This window comes from Aythya fuligula, chromosome 3 (assembly GCF_009819795.1).
Source record: "Aythya fuligula isolate bAytFul2 chromosome 3, bAytFul2.pri, whole genome shotgun sequence".
In the NCBI taxonomy this organism is placed as follows: Eukaryota; Metazoa; Chordata; class Aves; order Anseriformes; family Anatidae; genus Aythya; species Aythya fuligula.
This window is the reverse complement of record NC_045561.1, coordinates 111,684,504-111,704,012: the sequence shown is the minus strand read 5'-3', so window position 1 is coordinate 111,704,012 and position 19,509 is coordinate 111,684,504. Positions and strand designations below refer to the sequence as shown.

Below are 19,509 nucleotides of genomic sequence, written 5' to 3'. Positions count from 1 at the left end.
CACTAATTGATAAAATCCACTGTTACGGATGTTCTGCAAACTGAGGGTTGGATCTGCATCTGTGGGTGGCTTGTCTCTTCAATTTCACCAGGGGATTTGCACGTTTCTTCCTACTACTAGCAATCTGGTAGGCTTTGCATGCAATAGAGTGTAAGAACAAAATTTAGTGGTGTAACTTGCTACATAAAACTGAATGACACAGTAACACATCATGCTTATAGCATTGAAAACAGTTAAGAACTGCATAGTTTTCAGAGATTTGCTTTTTGAATACACTGAATACATGTTTGTGCAGTTGACTTTCATTTCATTAACTGTCCTCAAATGTACTGTGAGTGCCAGAGCACTGGCACAGGTTGCCCAGAGAGAGAGGTTGCGGAGTCTCCTCCCTGGAGATCTTCAAAAGCCACCTGGACATCGGCCTGGGCACCCTGCTCAGAGTGTCCCTGCTGGAGCAGGGGCTGGGCCAGATGGACCCAGAGGTCCCTCCCACCTCAGCCATTCTGTGATTTTGTACTAGATGAGATGCTGAAACAAAGTTTTACGTCCCCATGAGTGAAACAAGTGCATCCTTAGTGTGAAGTAACAGGATTTTTAGAAAGAACTCAAGTCACTCCAATTAAATAATTTTCTATTTAAAACAAAAATGGTAAAATCCAAACTTATCTTTCATTTAACCATGCAAAAGAATTACAGCAGTGTCAATCATCCATTTGTGTAGACAATACAAACCAGTCAGCACTTATTGAAGGCCCCAGGCTAAGTCTTCACCTAAAGGCTCTAGTTCCACTCACAAACCCATGTGCTACTTAACACACACAGTAGCAAATATTTAGTCCTTATGTTGATTTCCCCTTTAGAAAAACAAAGAATTGTTTTTCTGTGAAAAATACACTAGGGACAAAATATAAAGTTTGGATGGAAAGTGGGTGGAGGGATAGGAGAAAAAAAAAAAACTCAGTTTTCAAATAAGGGTTCTAAACATCTCTGAAATTTGGCCACGTGCAGTTAATGCCTCAATCAGAAGGCCAATTCAGGACAGAGGCAGATATGTAGTACAAAGACAACTGTGTCCTTCTAAGCCACTAAAGCTGTATGATAAACTCCAGAAAAAATGAAGTTTCTCTGTGACAAGGCTAAAGGTGGATCTCTATCCTAGTGAGCTAGGTAGTTTACATGATCTGTAAGAAATCCGAACCCGTAGGAGAACAGAGGCAGAAACCACTTCAACCATTAATAACAGTTCAGTGATTCTGTGATGATTCCTTCAGAGCTTACTTTGAGGCACTTCATATGCAATATGCACCAGACTACCTCATTTCTATCTTCTTACACCTGCACCCACCATGTGAAGACTTGATAGAACATTCACACCGTAGATCTTGTGATAAAATACTAAAGGTACCTATATTGAAAGATTTTCAAATTCCATAGGAGTTCAAAAGTGAGCTTCCCTGCAGCATCTGTTGCCTAAATGTTACTAAAAAGAACTGGAGCAGTTTACACAATTAAAATCACTCAGTTCGGTTTCTCTTTAGTTCGAAGTGCAAAAATAAATAATGTTTTTCCTTAAAAGGTGCTATCAGTAGTAATTAAGTTTCAGAGTACCGTTCCACCTAAGCATAGTCATTAAAGAACAGGCGAGCAAAGCTTTCTACCTAGAGAAATTCTAAGGACAATCCCTGTTGTAGTTACCTCTGCTACATTATATAGCCAGGCTTCGACCAAACTTAGTTGAAAATACTTCTGTTACAGCAGATTATAGCACAGCACGCATTCTGCTCTCTAAGAGCACGCTATGGAAGGATGATAGTGCATCCAGATATTGCTGACTACATTTTTGGTTTTGTCTAGTTATGCCTGTGCAAAGTTTTTGGCCAGTTATAAGCTAATTTGATCTTGTGCTTTTGATAGTGTTTTGCTCGTTCTTGAGCTGTCCATTAGACGTAGCAGCAGTTTTACAGTCATTGTCAGGTGCTTTCAGGAGCCTGAACGGTTCAGTTGTTTTCCGAAGTCTCTGCACAACAACAGAATTTTGCAGCTTTGCTTCCTGTAGTGTGAGCGTCTCATCTCGCAGCTCTCGAAATGGCAGCGAAGTAGTCAGTGTGAAGGGAACCCTTCCTTCTGATCCTCGATACTTTGTTATGAAGTCTCTGACGTGGCTTATTCTGAGAATAAAAAAAAAAAATCAGCGTTAGAGCTCTCCAGTCCCAATACAAGACATATACACAGCACATACAGAGTCACCTCAGGAACAGAACAAGACACCCTCTTGACGTAACAGCTGATGGCACAGAAATGGAGGAAGAGACACGGGGTATCCTGAAGTGCCTGGTCCACTTGAGAGGCAAGGACCAAGGTTTGCATGTTCTGAGAGCAGTCACAAGGGAAGAACAATCTTATTCTGGGCACTCAAATGCTTCGCTACAGCTCACAGATGGTACTTCCACAAACAAACCTGCCGTTTCTTAACCAGCTGGTGGAGCTCTTACCTGAGGTTTCCATAGCCAAGAGCTAGAACAAGGATGCCTCGCGTGCATGGCACATGTAGCAGACCCATAATAATAATAATAGAAAAGGGACTTGCAGAAGTTGTCTGGACAACTGGTTAATTAGATCTAAATATAGTCTTGTACCGAAGTAGGAACAGAAGTGAATTCAAGCTGCCTGTTAAGGGGTGAAGAACCTTTCAAGTGATCAAGACAGATGTTTTGTAGCAACAAGCAAGAATCAGGAGTGACCAATTTAATTAGTAAATGAAGATAACAGGATACATCTGTACCCATAAACTAAACACAACATCCACTCTCTGATCCCAAGCCCAACTAGCAGACTCCATCTCCTGGCAAATCCTTAAACTCATTCTCCTCCCCTATGTCCAGTCTAGCCCATGGGGTTTACTGCCTACTGGGAATCATCTGATATCAGGGCTAACTTCTGAACCAAGCCTGGATATTGTCTAGGAAAGTGCTCGTGTGCTTAGGGAACAGCCATTCTAGCTGTTCAGCAGCACAGATGCCCAAATACCACGCTGTCACTGACTACAACAGAGATAGTAACTAACTCCTGTACGTACAAGCTTCAGTTAAGACAGAGTTTTAAGTTTTGGTTGGAGATTTACAGGCAGACACCTGTGAACAGAAGCGTTATATCCACGTTGTGGTAAAAGGATATATCCCCTTATCACAAGATGGATATATGATTGAATATTTATTAAAATCTAAAAAGATCACATCAGCAAGGCTGTTCTGCTCAGATTTTTTTCCCCATGACAGTACTTAGCAGATGTTCATACCAACATTTACCATGAAGACAAAACATCCCTAAATATACTTAAACCCATTAAACCTTGGATAACAAAGCTATTAAAAGCCAGCCCTCAAATAAAGGTTTTATAGTTAAAACAGCAATTGACCCTTCAGCAGCACATCACAACAATTCAGTTCATACTTCAGGCCACTACCAGTAATAAATTAGTACAAGTTAAGAAGAAAAAACATTAAGAATCATTAGCCTTCAACTGCTGAGCTTTTCTTCTGACCAGCTGTGAAGACATACACAGTTTATCTCGACAGCAGCCTGGGTTGTGTTAAAGCCTGTGATCACTTTAAATTGCTACACAGAGCAGCCCAGGCAACATATCCTTTCCATATGATGTGACTGCGCAGCAAATTACAAATACAAGGAAGGTCTCTAAAGACAGTAGTTTGCAATTTAATGTTAAGCCATTAATCCTGCTTTCTGAAAGTTCCTGCATACATACGCTGTGCTGACACCTTCTGACTTTATCCCCATTTATAAGCCTCTCTGGGAGCTGGAAATTGTAATAATTAGGAATTAATCACATTGGATGCATTCTGGTCTGTCCATGCTGACAGGACAGACATGCAGGTGAATAACTTCCCCTGCTTAACTCTGGCTCTCCCTGGAGGTTCCTCTGGCTCAGCTCAAAATCACATCCTCCAGTTCCTTTTGCACACTGGAAAAAAAGCAAGTGGATTTTCTGAAACTCAACATCTGTCTGCACTCAACAACCAGAATTTTATTTTTTTTTTTAAACTCAGTGATTTGCTCCAGATGTAGTCATTTTGTAAGAGATTTGTCATCTTAAAAGCTGCTGAAGTCCACTTAACTGTTTCCTCCAGCAATGAACAATACACACACCTTCACATCCACTGAACTACAAAGAACTCCTACTGTTTCTTCAGCAGATTTCCGTTTCTACTCAGTTATATGCTGACTGGTAACATCAGTTCATTTCTCACACTCCTCTTGTTCACCAAAAAAATGTTCAATTGCTCAAAAAAATTAAAAGGATGTATTCTAGACACAGCCAAACAACAATCCATTGTTAAGCGAATTGAGGAGGTAGATTACTTAGAGAAATTCTATTTCAAGTCACAGGACAAATAATTCAGATCCAAGTACATCTGACAGTGCTAGAAGAAGTCTTACCTGTGTGAAACGTTGAATTTCTGAATGACCCTTTCCCCATCAGCTAACCAGATCTGGATGTTGGTGATAGGCTCCAGGTCATTTAAGGGTACTACAGGAAGGGGTCTCTTGTCACCAGCTGCTTGATGATCCTCTCTTACTTTAGAGACTATCCTTGGAGTAGCACTGGAAAGAAAAGCCACAGGAGGTTATGCCTTGTGCATACACCCAGAAGTTTGAACCACCATCCAGACCTCTGCTTCAGGAGCTTTCTGCCTTGTGTCAGGGTTGCACTGCTGACTTAAAAATAAATAAAAACTACAGGATTTCTGGCATGTCAGCTTAGAAAAAAAGCACCAATACTTTCTCTTCATGCTACAGACTTCATCATGCTGAAGCATTCCAGTTTGTTCATGGTAAACATTTTACAATACAGTAAGGAACTTAAAGCATTAACGAATACACAAGAGATGTGAAACTGAAGATTTGTCATGCATTTTTTGCACTCTAATCACACAGGTGAAGCTGCAATGAGCTTAAGTATCAAATCTACATACTCAACGTTAATTTTCAGTGTAATGTGATTACAGTAATTCAATTTAACTCAACGCTGTTAGCCTTGATTTAGACCCCAGCGTCATCTATTTCAGCTTAGAGGCATTACTTATACGTCAGAGGAATTGACTTGATGTAGAAACACAGGCTGATGCATGCAACATTTGGATTTTGGTTTCTAAAACACTTTGAACAGCTGACTATACAGTAAGGGCAAAGATCCATGAAGTGGCTTGACAGAAGACGAGGACCTCAGTCCAAGTGCATGGTTTTTGGAAAAAAATTATTGGCAAAAGCTGTGGTTCTGAAATATCTAGAGCTCAGTGCTTCTGTCAGGGCTAAGCTTGCTCAGCATGTACTGGTTAAGTCATCAGTGAGGCCTGATCCAACGGGCACATCCTCAGCACATGTAAGTATAACCAGATGGCCGCTTGCACAACAATAGCAGTGATTTAAGGAGTTACCATCTCTTCTGAGCTCAGCCATGGTCACTGACTGCATGAACGTTTCATGATGATTTCAGAAAAAGCTGTCTTTGCACAGACAATAATCAGTTATTGTTTCTGGAGGGAGAAGTCAGTAACCAATGGCCACAGAATAACAGCTCGTAACAACGCCGCATCTGCTTCGCAGACAAACCCCATCCTTATGTTCTCGTGTGTGTTAGCTTAATCATAAAGCAGAAAAAACAGCTAATTTTTCATTAAAAAAAAACAAAGATGATTAATGACTTGATACATTCAAGTCATTAAAGTTTGAGTCTTGGGCTCAAATCCTTCTCAACCTGAAGTATGTCAAGAACTTTTACTACCCACTGTTCAGCTAAGTGCCCGAACTTCCAGGCTATCAGCCACCACAGGCACTTTTTATTTCTTCCACAGGAACTCTGCAAGAAGAATGAGTCAAGGCAACTCATTCCCAAACTATAAGAGGTCTTCACTGCAACTGGAAGCACAACACGGAAATGAGCTGGGGTGCAAGAACAAGGAACCCCCAGATCCCAAGATGCACTCTCCAGGTCCAGGTGACTTCAGATTAACCACCTGCTGATTTATTTATCTCACATCCAGCTTCTGGTCATGCTTGACCTCAATACACAGTAAACCCTAGCTGCCCTCCAGAGCTGGAAAAGAGCTTGAGCACCAGCAAGGTAACGTTAAACAATCTTTGGAGTGGAGGTTAAAAAAAGGCCAAGACATACTTAAGTCCAGCAACGATTAGCTCTCCCCAGCTACTTGATCTCAGTGTGTTTCAGCTCCAGATTCAGACACTGAAGCGTGAGCAGTCATGTGTGAGGTACATGTCTCCAGTACAGGCAGAAGCTGGAGGCTGCCAGGTATCTGGTTAGCTTGGGCTGAGCTGCTTTTTAGCTCCATCAGCTCCAGTTGTAGTTCAGACAGCTGTCTCACATGCATACACGTTTTGGTGTCATTCTCAAACCCGCTCTTTCCTCACGGTCACGCCTCAGGAATTTGTGGTAGGCACTGGAGATGATTCTTTTAATAGCAAGTATATGTGAAATCAGAACCAACATATTAAATTAATATAATAATATAATCTGCAAGAGAAAGTTAGATCTACTTTTTTTTTTTAAAAAAAAGTATTTCTAAACTTTTCTCTTGTGGAACTGACACAAAGCCATCTAGTGGTGGGAACTTTTGACTAAAAGGCACAAATCAAAAACCTCAGTCTCTTGTTATTATCTGAAACATCATAAACGCAGCATCAAAGCAAACATCATCCCTTTTAAAAGCCTATTCCTTTTACATCTTCCGTTAATAATCTTGTAAACCAAGAATCAAAGAGACATTAGTCTCCAATCAAGTTTCCAAAAAGCAAGAGCCTAAGATTTAAGTATTGTGCTTACCCAGACTAACAGTTATGAAGCTCAATGAACAATATTTTAACTTAATGAGGTTATAGAGCAACTCTATTTTGCTGGAAAAGATTTCAGTCAGCTTGACTAGCATGCTTCTAAGGCAGTCTTTAGAATGCATTGTTAACAGAAGAGTGTGGTTGCAAATCCTGGTTCTGTCAAACTACTAAATGCAGCTGAGCAGGGCTATAGAAAGCTGAACATACCCATCACCTATGTAGAGTCCTAACTTTTTTCATGGAAAACCTTAAGTCTCATTTTTTCCCCCCATACAACATAAATGGAGAAGATGAAACTCATCTGAGCTACATTTAAAATAGAATTAAAAAAATCAGTTCTAGTCCATCTATTTTTCCCCCCCTCAAACAAATTTAAATGAGCTGGTCAGCAGAACAATTCCTATTGGGACTCCAAGATTCACTCATAATTCACCCATCTGGGAACAATGGCAGGAAATCTATAGAGACTGTTACAAAATGTTTAATTGATAAGCAGGTCACAAGGTAAGTAAGCCACTCAGCCATTTGTCTCTCTCATTTCTGATTAAGCACACAAATGCAGCTGTGGGAAGGGAGTTCTATAGCTCCAAACCTGCTATAGGTCTCAGACACCATTACTGTTTCCCCACAAAGCTCTTCTGCTGAAGGAGCACCACTTGCATGTAATGGACATTTATTAACATCAGGCAGCGAGCAGCAGTTTATGGAGCACTTATGGCTCGTGTTCCCAACATCAGCAAAATATTTAATAGCCTTGAAAGAAAAGGCTCTCATACCGTAGCACTGAATAGACCGAAAACAGAAGGGAGGAGGAAAAAATAAAAATAAAATAAGGCATTTTATCCAGTTCATAAAGAAGAAAATTGCTGAGCGTGTTGTAGGATGTCTCCGTGTACAAAACCAGTCAGCTGAAATCCACAGAATAGCATGTTTCCAGAGCCTAACTTGCCCGCTGGGAAGCCAGATCATTACTTGCTGTAGGCATGACAGAGCACGACAAGCAACCTGCCAGTTAGTCCTGGTGAGCAGCAGAAACCCAGCACACCGAGGGTCTTTAGGCTTTAGCTACCTACACGCCTGCTTATAGATGAAACAATTAAGTTCTCAACCTTTGTTTGGTCAGGATTTCAGTGCAACCAGAAGGAAGACTTGCAGCATCTCAGGCATTTCTCAAGGGAGTTTTTTCTCTATTGACTGTGCCTACCCAAGCATGTTGCAGATGAATAGGCTGTGCTACCACAACAGGAGAAACCGATAAAAGATGCTCGCTTCTCTAAGGCAGCCCGGAACCTCTCACCCTTTGCTGTATCAGTCTCTTACTCTGCACATTATCACCTTCTCCCCTGCCTCGTCCCTTTGTACTGGGGTCATGCTTTCCCTCAACACCAAGCCCCTTCCACAAAAACAAAGCTGATCACTTAAGGCTTCAGCACCATCTGCTAACCCCAGTGGGCAGGTAACTAAGCAGTCCCACCTCTGAAGGTTTTCTGTAGGCTCCTGGTCACTATGCTCTCCTTGCTAGGCTGAAGCTTGCTTTTATATGCCCCCAAGTCTTCCGTGACAGGGCTGTATGAAACGGATGATGGGGCACAAGAAAGCAGAAGTCACAGGGATTGACACAGGTAAACTCCTGGCTTACTCCTCCACAACATTTTGCCAGAAATACATTGCTATACACTTATAAATCAAGTCCAGTTCCGTTGTTATTAGAGGCTGACCCTCTCCACCCCCAAGAAAAGCACAGAATAAAAAAAGATAATCAATGTAATATGCTGGAATAACTGCAATAAAGTCAAAGTTAAATGCTTTGAAGAACTTGAAAGAAGTTTGAAAGAACTTGAAAAGAATGCAAAATCATCTTGCTTCTCCAGCTCCCTTTGAACACTCACATTCCCCTCTTCTCACACAAATTACTGTACATACAGCTTTAATGGTGCAACTTTCCTTTTAACTCACAGGATAGTAGAGTGACAGCCTTTCAGCTGGAAACGGTTATTTGAGGAGGCAAAGACAGACACCAAAATCCTGTGCTAACAGGAACCCAGCCAGTAGATTATGGAAGCTGATAATCCCCTATACAGGCTCTTCATGGTGGACACAAATTGAAACAAGATGAGTTCAGACTGGGAATAAGGAAAAACATCCCCCGTGAGGACAGCCCAGCACTGGAACAGACTGCACCACCTCCACCCTTACAGGATTTCAAGACCCAGCTGGACAAAGCCCTGAGGAACCTCATCTGTCCCCAAACCTGACCCTGTTTGGAGCAGGAGCCTGGCTTAGGGAACTCCAGAGGTCACTTCCAACCTGAATTATATGGTATCTACATAAGCATAGTTCCCCTCAGCTCAACCACAGACCACATCAGACTACTTACCTTCCTAATCTGTAACCGTGTCCAGAGAAGGGATGAAACACTGGCTTTTTTGATGACAAATACACCTCATCTTTTTTATCTTCCACCTTCACATCAACCTCCTCCTTCTCAAAAACTTTTCGTAGTTCAAAAGGCAGTTCCCTTAAGAAAAAAGATGTCAAAGAATTACTGAACTGTTTTCAGGATGTAAAACACATTAATCATTAATACTGGTTTCTGTGTTTATTGTTATAAGGATCGTGATTTTTTAAAATAATTTACTATGAGTTATGCTAAGTGCATGACATGTAAACAACTCCAAGTTCCTGAACTGCAAATTAATTAGAAATTGAACAGTAAGAAGAGAAATCATGCCAAGTCACTGAATGATGTTCATGTTTACTCAGCAGTTGCCACTCCAAAGCACATGACATGTAGAAGGTTTAGTGTTACCATATATTGCTGTAGTAGGTTCAATTTTTTTTATACCCATAGTAAAAAACAAAAGAAAAAAACACAATCAGCTTTTAAAAATAAAGACTGAGGTTAGAAACATGTTTAATTACAGATGAATGAGAAACCCAGCTTTTAAAAGTTAGAACCCTAACAGTTACGCTCCTCAGTGCGATACCATCACCTTGACAATGCTTTATTTGCATCGAGCAGAACACAACACAACAACTCCTTTGTCTAGGAGCTCTGAGGCAGACACCACGTTCCTTGGCGGCGGTGCTCAGCTGGCACGCAGGCTGTACCGAGTGCTACCCTACCACCAACAATTATGCAGGAGCCATCTTGTAATTACTTAGCATCTCTACAAGCAAACTGAGAAAGGGAGGTGGCAAACTTTTGATTCATGCACACGAATAAGTAAAAAGCTTTAAACAATGCTGGTAATTGGCATTACAACCAATACAAGTGACATCCATGAAGAAACAGTGAAAAGTAAAATAAATATTTTTGATAGGCAAGTAAAGTTCAGAAAAGACTGAAAATACAGTAACTTGTTTCACATATGTGAAAAGGGGTTATTAAATTGTATCCTCTATATTATTTTCTTCTCTGCATTTGTACAGGGTGAAGAAGTGGACTACAAATTAAAGCCCGAAATCATACTGGTTCCTACATTCAGTATGCTATTTTAATGCAATACTGCATCAAACACTGGCAGAAATCATGATAGCATGCTCAATTTCAGTAGTGGGATAAAAGTGAGATCATTCTATACACACAAGTGACTGAAACAGCAAATTCGTACTGGGAAAAGATGACTGCAATTTAAGGCTGATCAAAGATTTTCAGTGCTACATGCAGTAACTGTGCCCACCAAAAAGGCTTTTCATCAATAAAAGGAAAACAAAGACCATAAAACCAGAAATGCTCAGCCACTTCTACACGCTGAATTTGTTAGTCAAAGCACTATTTGAGCAGTAGCTATTACGGGGCACAATGACTTACTCTTTATTTCATTCTGCACCTGCTGTGCTTCCTACCAACACTTACTTTTATCTATTTTATCAGCAACTGTACGACTACTGCGACTGAAAGCTATATTAGACCTGTGGATGTTAGAAACCATCAGCCCAGGAAATAGGACAGGCAGCCAGCTGTACTCCTACAGGGCTACTGCAGTGCAGCAATGCCAAAAATGTGGAGTATGAGCAAGCTGCTAACCAAAGCACGTTAACTCGGGCCGATTAAGAACACAAAACTCACTCACCCCTTTTTAACGGAGTCCAAGAACTGTTGGCTTGCAACATCAGCGTAGCTCCTAAGTTCGCCATCGTTTACCGTAAACCCGTTTTTCCAAAGTTTAATGATTACATCAACCTGGGGAGTAAAACAATTCTCACTTTAACACTGAAGTAAGTGAAACCAGCTCAACATACCATCAGTATCCTATGATTTTAAACTATCCAGGTCATGGACTAAAAATACGGAGGGAAGGCTCCCTGTAATCTGTTCTGGCCCCATGCCAACAGCCAGAGTGACTGCAAGGGGTAAGCGACATTTTTAAGTATCTTCTGTGAGTCAGGGTTAGAAATAAACCTCCCCCCCGCAATCATTATGCATTCTTAGGTCAAGAACACCCCTATTCAACAGTGTATTTAAAAAAAAAAAAAAAAAAAGAGCTGGAAGATCCCAGGCAGCTGCAACTCTTCAAGAGCTCTAACTTGAGATCACACGTGCCTGGTGTTGAAACACCCACCACCAGAATAGTGCAGCAGGGATCTGTTAGGGTACAGCCTTGTTCTGTTCATTCAGAAGGACTTTCTGTTGGCAGGGCATTGAGAGAGTGCATGCAGAAGCCTTTTGCACAGAAAATGCAGCAACAAGGATCAGAAGCATTTGTTTAGTCCTGGGTATGTTCAAGAACTTGGTGTTAGGGGAGTGAAGAAAATATATTCCCAGTTATTAAATAACTGTAGCAGAGAACATCCACTCCTTGAATTTGTGGCCTTCAAACTGTCCTCAGAAGTCGCTTCAACTTTAATATGGCTACATCTTGAATTGAATTTTTCTTTTATACACATTATGTCATTTAAAGAAGCATTTAGTCATCCAGGTCAGATTCCTGAAATAATGTTATCTTGACAGATACTTGGCTATGTGAGTTATATGAAACAAATACAAATGCAGAATTCACCTCAGCCAGAAATTAGTTTGTACTTGGCTTGGTGGTACCTGACATTTTTTGTTTCCCCCTGCCTTTTTGCAGTTTGACGTGTCAGAGCATGATTGCTACATAAATACACACTACATGCAAGCTACTGAATAAAATTCTTTCATTTTTGGTAATCTGTCAGAAAGGTACATTACACTCAGCAACATCTGATCTCTTTAAAAAAAGTCTTGTGTCTCATGGCACTAATGCATATGGAAGGGGTTTTCATTGTGAGAAGGTCCTTCCACAATGAACCAGTAAGCAAGTTTATCAGCGACTCATTATAACACATCAACTTCTCATTTAGACATTGACACAAGTACAAGAACATTTTCAGAACCGCAGGTTAAAGCATTGCCCCCACACTCCTTTTCTGACTTAGTCAGAGACCTATGAATGTAGTTTCTAGTAACACCCGCTCCAAATTTCTCCCTGACATTTTTATTCTTCACGGGTTTTTCTCCAGCCCCTTCCCAATCACTCGGGAACAACAGGAAAATAAGAAAAGGACAGAACCACTGACATAAAAGTCCATACTAAATATCCCACTATCACCAGAACTATACAAAAGAGAGCAAGTAAAAAAAGTCTGGGCTATGTCTCTTCAGAAGAACGCTGTAAGTCTTGAAAAGCTTCCCATAAAATAGTTGTCACTCCTTGCACCTAATAAATAACCAGCTCTCTCTCGACTGATAAAGTGCATTAGCCTTTGCCAGTACAAGTCCTAGAACAAAATGGTTTTAGTGTTTTTTGTAAGTATTAAAAGCACAGAAGCATAGCCCTGGTTGAATCAGAGATGGGAGATTGGTCCAACTGCTGTCTGACTGGGCTCCCCAGTACAAGAGGGACACGGAGCTACTGGTGAGAGTTCAGAGGAGGTCTATGAAGATGGTTAGAGACCTGGAGTTCCTGTCATACAAGGACAGGCTGAGAGCTGTGCCTGTTTAGGCTGGAAAAGAGAAGACGGAGGGGAGACCTCATCAATGTGTAGAAATATCTGAGGGGAGGGTGTCAAGAGGATGGAATCGGTCTCTTTATAGTTGTGCCCAGCAACAGGATGAGAGGCAGTGGGAACAAACTGTAGTACAAGAGATTCTGGCTGAATATAAACTGACATTTCTTTACTGTGAGGGTGACAGAGCACTGGAACAGGTTGCCCAGAGAGTTGTGGAGTCTCCTCCTCTGGAGATACTCAAAACCCACCCGGATGCCATCCTATGCAACGTGCTCTAGGTGATCCTGCTCAATAGGGGGGTTGGACTAGATGACCTTCCAAGGTCTCTTCCAACCTCAGCCATTCTGTGATTGTGGGGATTTATCTACAGGTATCCTGGATGAGACCGCTGAACCTCCTGCATTCATTTACCAGAGTATTCCCAGAGTGCTATTATGCTAGACATGAGTATTTTCAATTCAACACCTACCTGGTTCTTGACTGTAGTAGGGGACATACATATTGCACCAATCTTCTGAGCTTCTTCAAAAAGGTTATCTACAAAATAGTCTCGGTTTTGTTCTGTACCATTCAAAATTTGATCATCAGTTCTTGACTTACACATCCTGCAGAACAAAGACATACATGAAAATGATACTCACATAAGATGATGTTCACATAAGTCGACAAGCAGTTACCCTGGAAGTTCAGTACCAAAAGGCATACTCCCCTGTACCCAACTTACTTTGTTGTTACAAACAATCAGGTCAGCTTTGTATTGGGACATTTTACAGCTTACAAACCTTTAACTGCTTTTATCTGTACTTCAGAAACACAAACTAAATGACAGTAGAAGAAGGTGAACTCATCTATGCAGAAGCTTCTAAACTTGGTATAAGAGCAAGGAATGCAAGTTCAACAACCTGTACCTCTAATTCAGACCACCACACACCAACAAAAGATCTTCCTCAGAGCTTTTCTATAATACAGGCTTCAGTGACTTCCTTTCCCCTAAGTTTTAAAAACCACATAAAGCAAAACTGCCCTAGCATTTAGTGCTCTGCCCCAACTTGAACCCGTCCAACCCCAGCACCACAGACCCACTGTTATTGTCCTTGAAAGTACATTAAAGAAACTGGAGAGTTAAGTGACTCAACCCCTATTGAGCACACTGGAGAAATACAACAGAAGATTTCTACACCTCAGAGACTGCCAGAGTATTAAAAAAAAAAAAAAAAAAGCATCAACCACATCTTTTTATAGGCCATTGTATATGCGACAGCTGTTTCTCTGTTAAGATTTTCACCAAAAAATGCAGATATATGCAACCTGAACGAACGATTATCTTGCAGTTTAGGTTCTCTGCAGAGTTAAGAGGATTATGCAGGTTTTGGAAAACATCGCAGGAGTTACTTCTATTAGAGATTCAGGAAAATCTATTTTAAGCGATTCAGGAAAAAAATCTAGCTTTTAAAAAACATCCAGTTTTATGTAAAACTCTGCATTAAATTCAAGAAGAGCAATGCTTACTTGAATGGTAACCAGGCACATTTGCATAAAAAGGAATTACTGTTTGCAGTGCATCTATGCAACATTAAGAATCCCTAAGGATTAGCATACTTCAGTAAAAGAAAAACTCAGTGACATTAAGAAAGTGATTCAGAAAGCATGCTGTACCCATTTTAGTTTTCTAACAGAACAAAAGAAACTTGGAGCATTAACCTACGTATTAACGATGCTTTACCTCAGAAATATAAATGGAAAGCCAAACACCTCCATATTAAACGTAGAAGCGCACAGTGAGTTAGCAATCTGTAAGCCTGCCTTTCTATTTTAAGTAAAATATTTATGCAGTTTCTTGCATCAAGGAAATACTCCAGGTACGTGAGAAGTCTTTAAGCAAAAAAAATCTGTCCTCTTGAAACTTTAGTGTATATGGAGCAGCTGGATATAGGGAAAAAAATAAATTCCAAAATTTTAACAAAAACTTTAAAAAGTCGTGACAGGACACACAAACAGGAATAGGGAAGGAAAGGAAAACTGAAGGGTATGGAAGGGGGAAAGATTGGACACTAGCACCTACCATTCTTCCTTCACAGTTTTGATATTGTCCATGTCTTTCATTGTGGCACTTCTCCTACATACAAAAAGAAGATCATTAAAAAAAAAAATAGACAAAATGCCTAGCATTCTTGCCTACTTCTGCAACTGTAATATACTTTCTAGTTCTGCCTGTGTTGAAAGTAAATTTACCAGAAAGCAGAACCTCCCCACCCCGGCCCCCAAGTCTCCAGATGGTTCTTTGTTTCCCCCAGTTTCCAGTTTGATCACAATGAACCAAGCATCACTTTCAGGCATTCAAAAGGAAGATTACTTTCTCATAAAGTACAAAATAAATTCCGCAACAATCACGGGAATTGCAAATACATGTTCATGCTAGGTGAGGAAAAAGATCACATTCCTGCTCTGACAGACAGGATTTAAAATCCCCTGATTTCTGGCAACACTGTGAGACAGCTGCAGACAAACTGCATCGCCACTGCAGGCATTCCAATGACCTTCACTTCACTGCTGTGCATCACCCAAAAGAGCAGGATTTGTCAGGTTCACTTTCTCTCTCCCTACTACGCCTCAACTTACTGGTGCAGCATTCAAGAAACTGCATACTGTGAAATATTATTTTCCAGCTGAATTGTAGATGAGAAGAAAATCTGTGTTTACGTGTACTAAACATACTACAGGATTGGTTTACTGACTCAAAAGAAAGGAAGAATGTCATACCTATCTTGTTATGCTCACTTCTGAGCTCTCCAAAAAAAAAAGTTACAGAAAGTAACAAAAAGCTAGACACCCAAAAAACACCCTAAAATTAATTAGACAAGCCCACTGAAGAACAGAAATTTTAGAATTGTAGCTATTTAAGGAGTTATTCCTGAATACTCGGGCAAAGGTTACAAAGATGATAGTCTGCTCTGGCAGATTTGGGACTAAGTTAACATAGTGTACATGGATATTAGCCTCAAACTAAGCAGGGACAGCCAATGCACTACTGAAAAAAAAAAAAAAAAAAAGATAAGCACAGCAAGACTAAAACTTTAAGTTTTAAAATGGTCCTGCTATCTAATTTAATGGATGACGTAAAAGGGGAAACAGCGTTCACTGTAATGCTAAAAAAAGAAGCATAAGCGTTCAGTTCAGTACTAGTTCATGTTCCTCAGAGTGCTGCTATCAGTAGTCTTTCATCTCGAAAGTTAAACCCTTGTTTCTACGCTTTCTGTAGAAATGTATATGAGCCTTCAAAAAAAACATAACCACGAAGATTTAGTCTCTATGACTACAACAGGTTTTAAAGTTTAGGCAGCCTTCAATTCAACTGGCTCTGCTAGGCATTAAATCAAAACACTATGCTTAGCGTACCTTAGACATGTCACACAAGACGTGGTACAGGCTTGGTTTTGTTTTTTTAAACAAGTATTCTGCCAGAAAAGTATACTCAGGCAAGCCTGTGCCGGTGCATTATGACCTTGTAAGCGTATCCGATCACTGCACTTGGAACTTCGCACCTGCGCTCGGAAAAAATGAGCTTTCAGTAACAAGTAAAACGAATTTAAAAGTTCTTAGAAGTATTTTCTCTAAACTTCTCTCAGATCAAGTTTTAACATACTTGTGAACACAGATTTAAGGCAAAAAATACTTTTTTTAACGTGCACCTTCCTATGTTTCACTATGCAGCAGTCTATTCCCCGAAGCAGCAAGAGCCACCTCTAGCCATCTGCGTTTGTTGATTTCTCTGTGACTTGTCACCAGAGCTGTTAAGAGACAGCCACAATGAAACAGCTTTCCAAATTAATTCTTTTGCTCCATCAGGCTGGCCTCCAACACGCACGAGCACTATTCAGAACCGGTCAACTGTGAAAGTCACCGCTCCTTCTAAAGTACAACCGCAATTATATTCAGAAGGAGTGTCTGCGCTAAAACACCACGGTAAAGAAACGAGTCTATGCAGCATATTGGTGTTTATGACCCAGGAGCCATTAGGAGATAGCGATCAGACGAATGCCATAGCACGAGCAGTTCAGCTCAGCAAGCCGAGCACAAACAGCGCCGGGCAGACGTGCCTGGATGCCGCTTGAAACCTTGGGAGTTTCGGTTCGTGCTCTGCGTCTGTGACGAAACTGAGCTGAACTTCCAGCTGTGGAAATTAAGTGAAATAAAGAGGGAGATTGAAGCTGCCAGCACCCCAACACACTGTATCTGCTGCCTGGCCTTCCCTGGTGTAGCTCAGCTCCTCCAGCCACCAAGCCCTGTCCCCCTGAGGGGCTGCAGAGGGGACAGGCCCCCTCCCAAAGCGTGACCTCTGCCTACCAGCTCTTTGAAGCCAGCAGCTCTCCCCTACGCATGTGCTGACCTACTCGTCTTGGCAGATATTTCTGAGTTCACTATTTTCGACCTGATACATCCAGGAACTGCAAGGCAAGAAAAATGACCCGACGACACTTCTGAGCTGTGCTGTGAAGGGCAGAAGCATGAAAGGAAGCACGTACGGCCCCGTCATCCTCCGATAAAAGGAAGCACATACACCCAAGGAAGGCTTAATGACGAACTTTTACAGAAATTAAACTTCCCAAGCCAAAAGCTGCTGAAGGCACAGAGCCCTACCTATGGCTGTAGCACCTGCAAAGCCAAAACGCAACCCCGAGACAAGTGACTACAGGCAGCAAGCAGACGGAAAAAGAAGACACACACTATATATAACAGCCTGAACGCAACTTGTACCTTCAGGTAAAAACCACAGCATAAAGGTCTGCACTGCAATCAGCTGGTAGGAACATAGTTTTGGGGAGAAAATCCGAAAAAAAAAGAAAAAAAAAACAGGTCCCCACAGGGGTGACCTCCCCTGAAGCACCCCAGCCAAAAACAACCCCAACCCCCCCCCCAGTTCCCATCGGGACGGCTCAACCTGAAGTCCCCCGTCCAAGCACAAGCCCAAACCCCCCCAGCCCACACGGGGGAGGCTCCCCCTGAAGCCCCCCAGCCCACCCCGCTCCCCAGCGGGCAGCTTTAGCCCGGGACGGCGACACAGTAAAGCGTCGAAAAAACTCCCTGGCTAAACCCAACCCCCCGGGACCAGCACCAAGAGCCCCCAGGAGAGCAGTACAAGCCCCGAAACGAAGCCGGAGCCCCCTCGTTGAGCCCCGAGGGAGCAGCCGAGCTCAGCGGGACCCCCTCCGCCACTCACCCGCAGCCGCCCCGCCAGCGCCCCGCGCTCCTACCGCGCCTGCGCCGCAGCCGCCGCCATTAGAGCGGGGAGGGGCGCGGGGCCCCGCCCCCTCCAAGGCGAAGGGTGGGGCCGCGGCCGCCATGTCGCGGCGGGGTGGGGGTGGGTGGAGATGTTGTGAGGGGGGTTAGAGCCCCCCTGTCGCGGTAGGCTCCCTCAGGGAGCTGGTGGTGGTCTTTAAGGGGGTGGTGTGCTTGGTGGTGTCCCCTAGTGCCTTGCTGCTCGGGACGTTTTCCTCCTCCTGCCTGTGCTGAGGACAAAAGAGGGGTTTTGCAGCTGGGGGGGACGGGGAGGTGACCCTGAGGGAGCCCATAGGAGGGGAGACGGGGTGATCAAGTGATGCCCGCACCTCACAGGCTGGAGATGTCTCCGTCTTTTGGCTGCGCGTTGAGTGCGGACACCTTGTTCTGCTAGAGGGGCTGAGGAAGGGCGAGCATGGAGCTACCGGCTCTGCTGAGGCTTTGCACCAAGTCGGAGGGAGCAGGGAGCTGGCTGGAAGGCAGAGATCCCAAAGTGCCCGCAGGAATCACAGAATCAGGATCATTAGGGTTGGAAAAGCCCTCCAAGACCATCTGGTCCAACCACCACTATCACCCACTACACCATGTCCTAAGCACCACATCCAACCTCGTCTTAAACACCCCAAGGGACGGTGACTCCACCGCTTCCCTGGGCAAAAGGAGGACGGGGAATGGCCTCCAGAGGAGCCTGCAGGTCTCCAGAGGGACCTGCGGGTCTCCAGAGGCGCCCACAGCCTTCACACCCCGCTGCGGCTTGACGCAACGCCTGGTGCTGTCAGGAGCTATCCAAAGCAAACACGGGCAGAGCCGAGGGAAAGCAGCAGCAGCGTGTGCCTGCCTGCTTTTTAATAAGTTCTTTTTTTGGCTTCGCTAATCAGGGATGTGCTGTAAACCATTTGGAATTAACCTGAATTGGACGGCCACGACTAACTAATGCACAGTAATTAATAGGAAATCTGCTGCGAATTACCAAGCACGATCAATAATAATTCTAAAAGCAAAGGTAATAATACTTCACAGAAGGGTTTCTTTATGTTTCTGCAATCCTTTAATTCTAACAACTAAAATTGTGTTTTTCAAGAATATGATTGAAATAAGACGTTTAATTTCAGAGTCAGTGAAGGTGAGTAAAAGAAGGAAAATCTGACCCTTGACAGTTCTAGCTTATTCCTCTTTGTAATGTTGTACATGACATTACACTAAACCCTTTGAAGGCAGTTTGGATTAAATTTTAGCTGGATGAAATCTAGCTGCGGCTCCTGCCTACAAATCTTCAGGGAAAATAGTAAAGAAATTAGCCTTTTGGTATAAAGTACATGGAGTCTCTTATTTCAAAATAGAGATTTCTGAGATTCTTCTCCCTGATGGTATTTAATGTTTTAAGTAGCTTTG

The 19,509-nt window shown here is 42.5% G+C and overlaps 1 protein-coding gene across 2 annotated transcripts; it reads right to left on the bottom strand.

The window, feature by feature from the left end:
* Positions 1-614: 614 nt before the first annotated feature.
* Positions 615-18,091, bottom strand: UBXN2A (UBX domain protein 2A). 2 transcript variants are annotated; one of them, XM_032185229.1, is made up of 7 exons: positions 18,059-18,091; positions 14,903-14,956; positions 13,310-13,445; positions 10,941-11,050; positions 9,242-9,382; positions 4,456-4,620; positions 615-2,168 (listed from the first exon to the last, which is right to left on the bottom strand). In XM_032185229.1, exons 2-7 carry the CDS (start codon positions 14,941-14,943, stop codon positions 1,889-1,891), a joined length of 873 nt encoding a protein of 290 aa, XP_032041120.1. In that variant the 5' UTR covers positions 14,944-14,956; positions 18,059-18,091; the 3' UTR covers positions 615-1,888. The 2 variants fall into 2 exon arrangements, with proteins under 2 accessions (XP_032041120.1, XP_032041121.1); XM_032185230.1 differs by lacking the exon at positions 18,059-18,091 and adding an exon at positions 16,237-16,360.
* Between the last annotated feature and the right edge of the window lie 1,418 nt (positions 18,092-19,509).

What these genes read in the sequence shown, in the direction of transcription:
- UBXN2A (XM_032185229.1), bottom strand. Translation starts at nt 14,943, where the DNA reads ATGAAAGACATGGACAATATCAAAACTGTGAAGGAAGAATG. An exon ending in CTACTACAGTCAAGAACCAG is followed by an intron (nt 11,051 to 13,309) that starts GTAGGTGTTGAA and finishes TTTACTCCCCAG; the next exon opens with GTTGATGTAATCATTAAACT. An exon ending in AAATTCAACGTTTCACACAG is followed by an intron (nt 2,169 to 4,455) that starts GTAAGACTTCTT and finishes TTTTATTCTCAG; the next exon opens with AATAAGCCACGTCAGAGACT.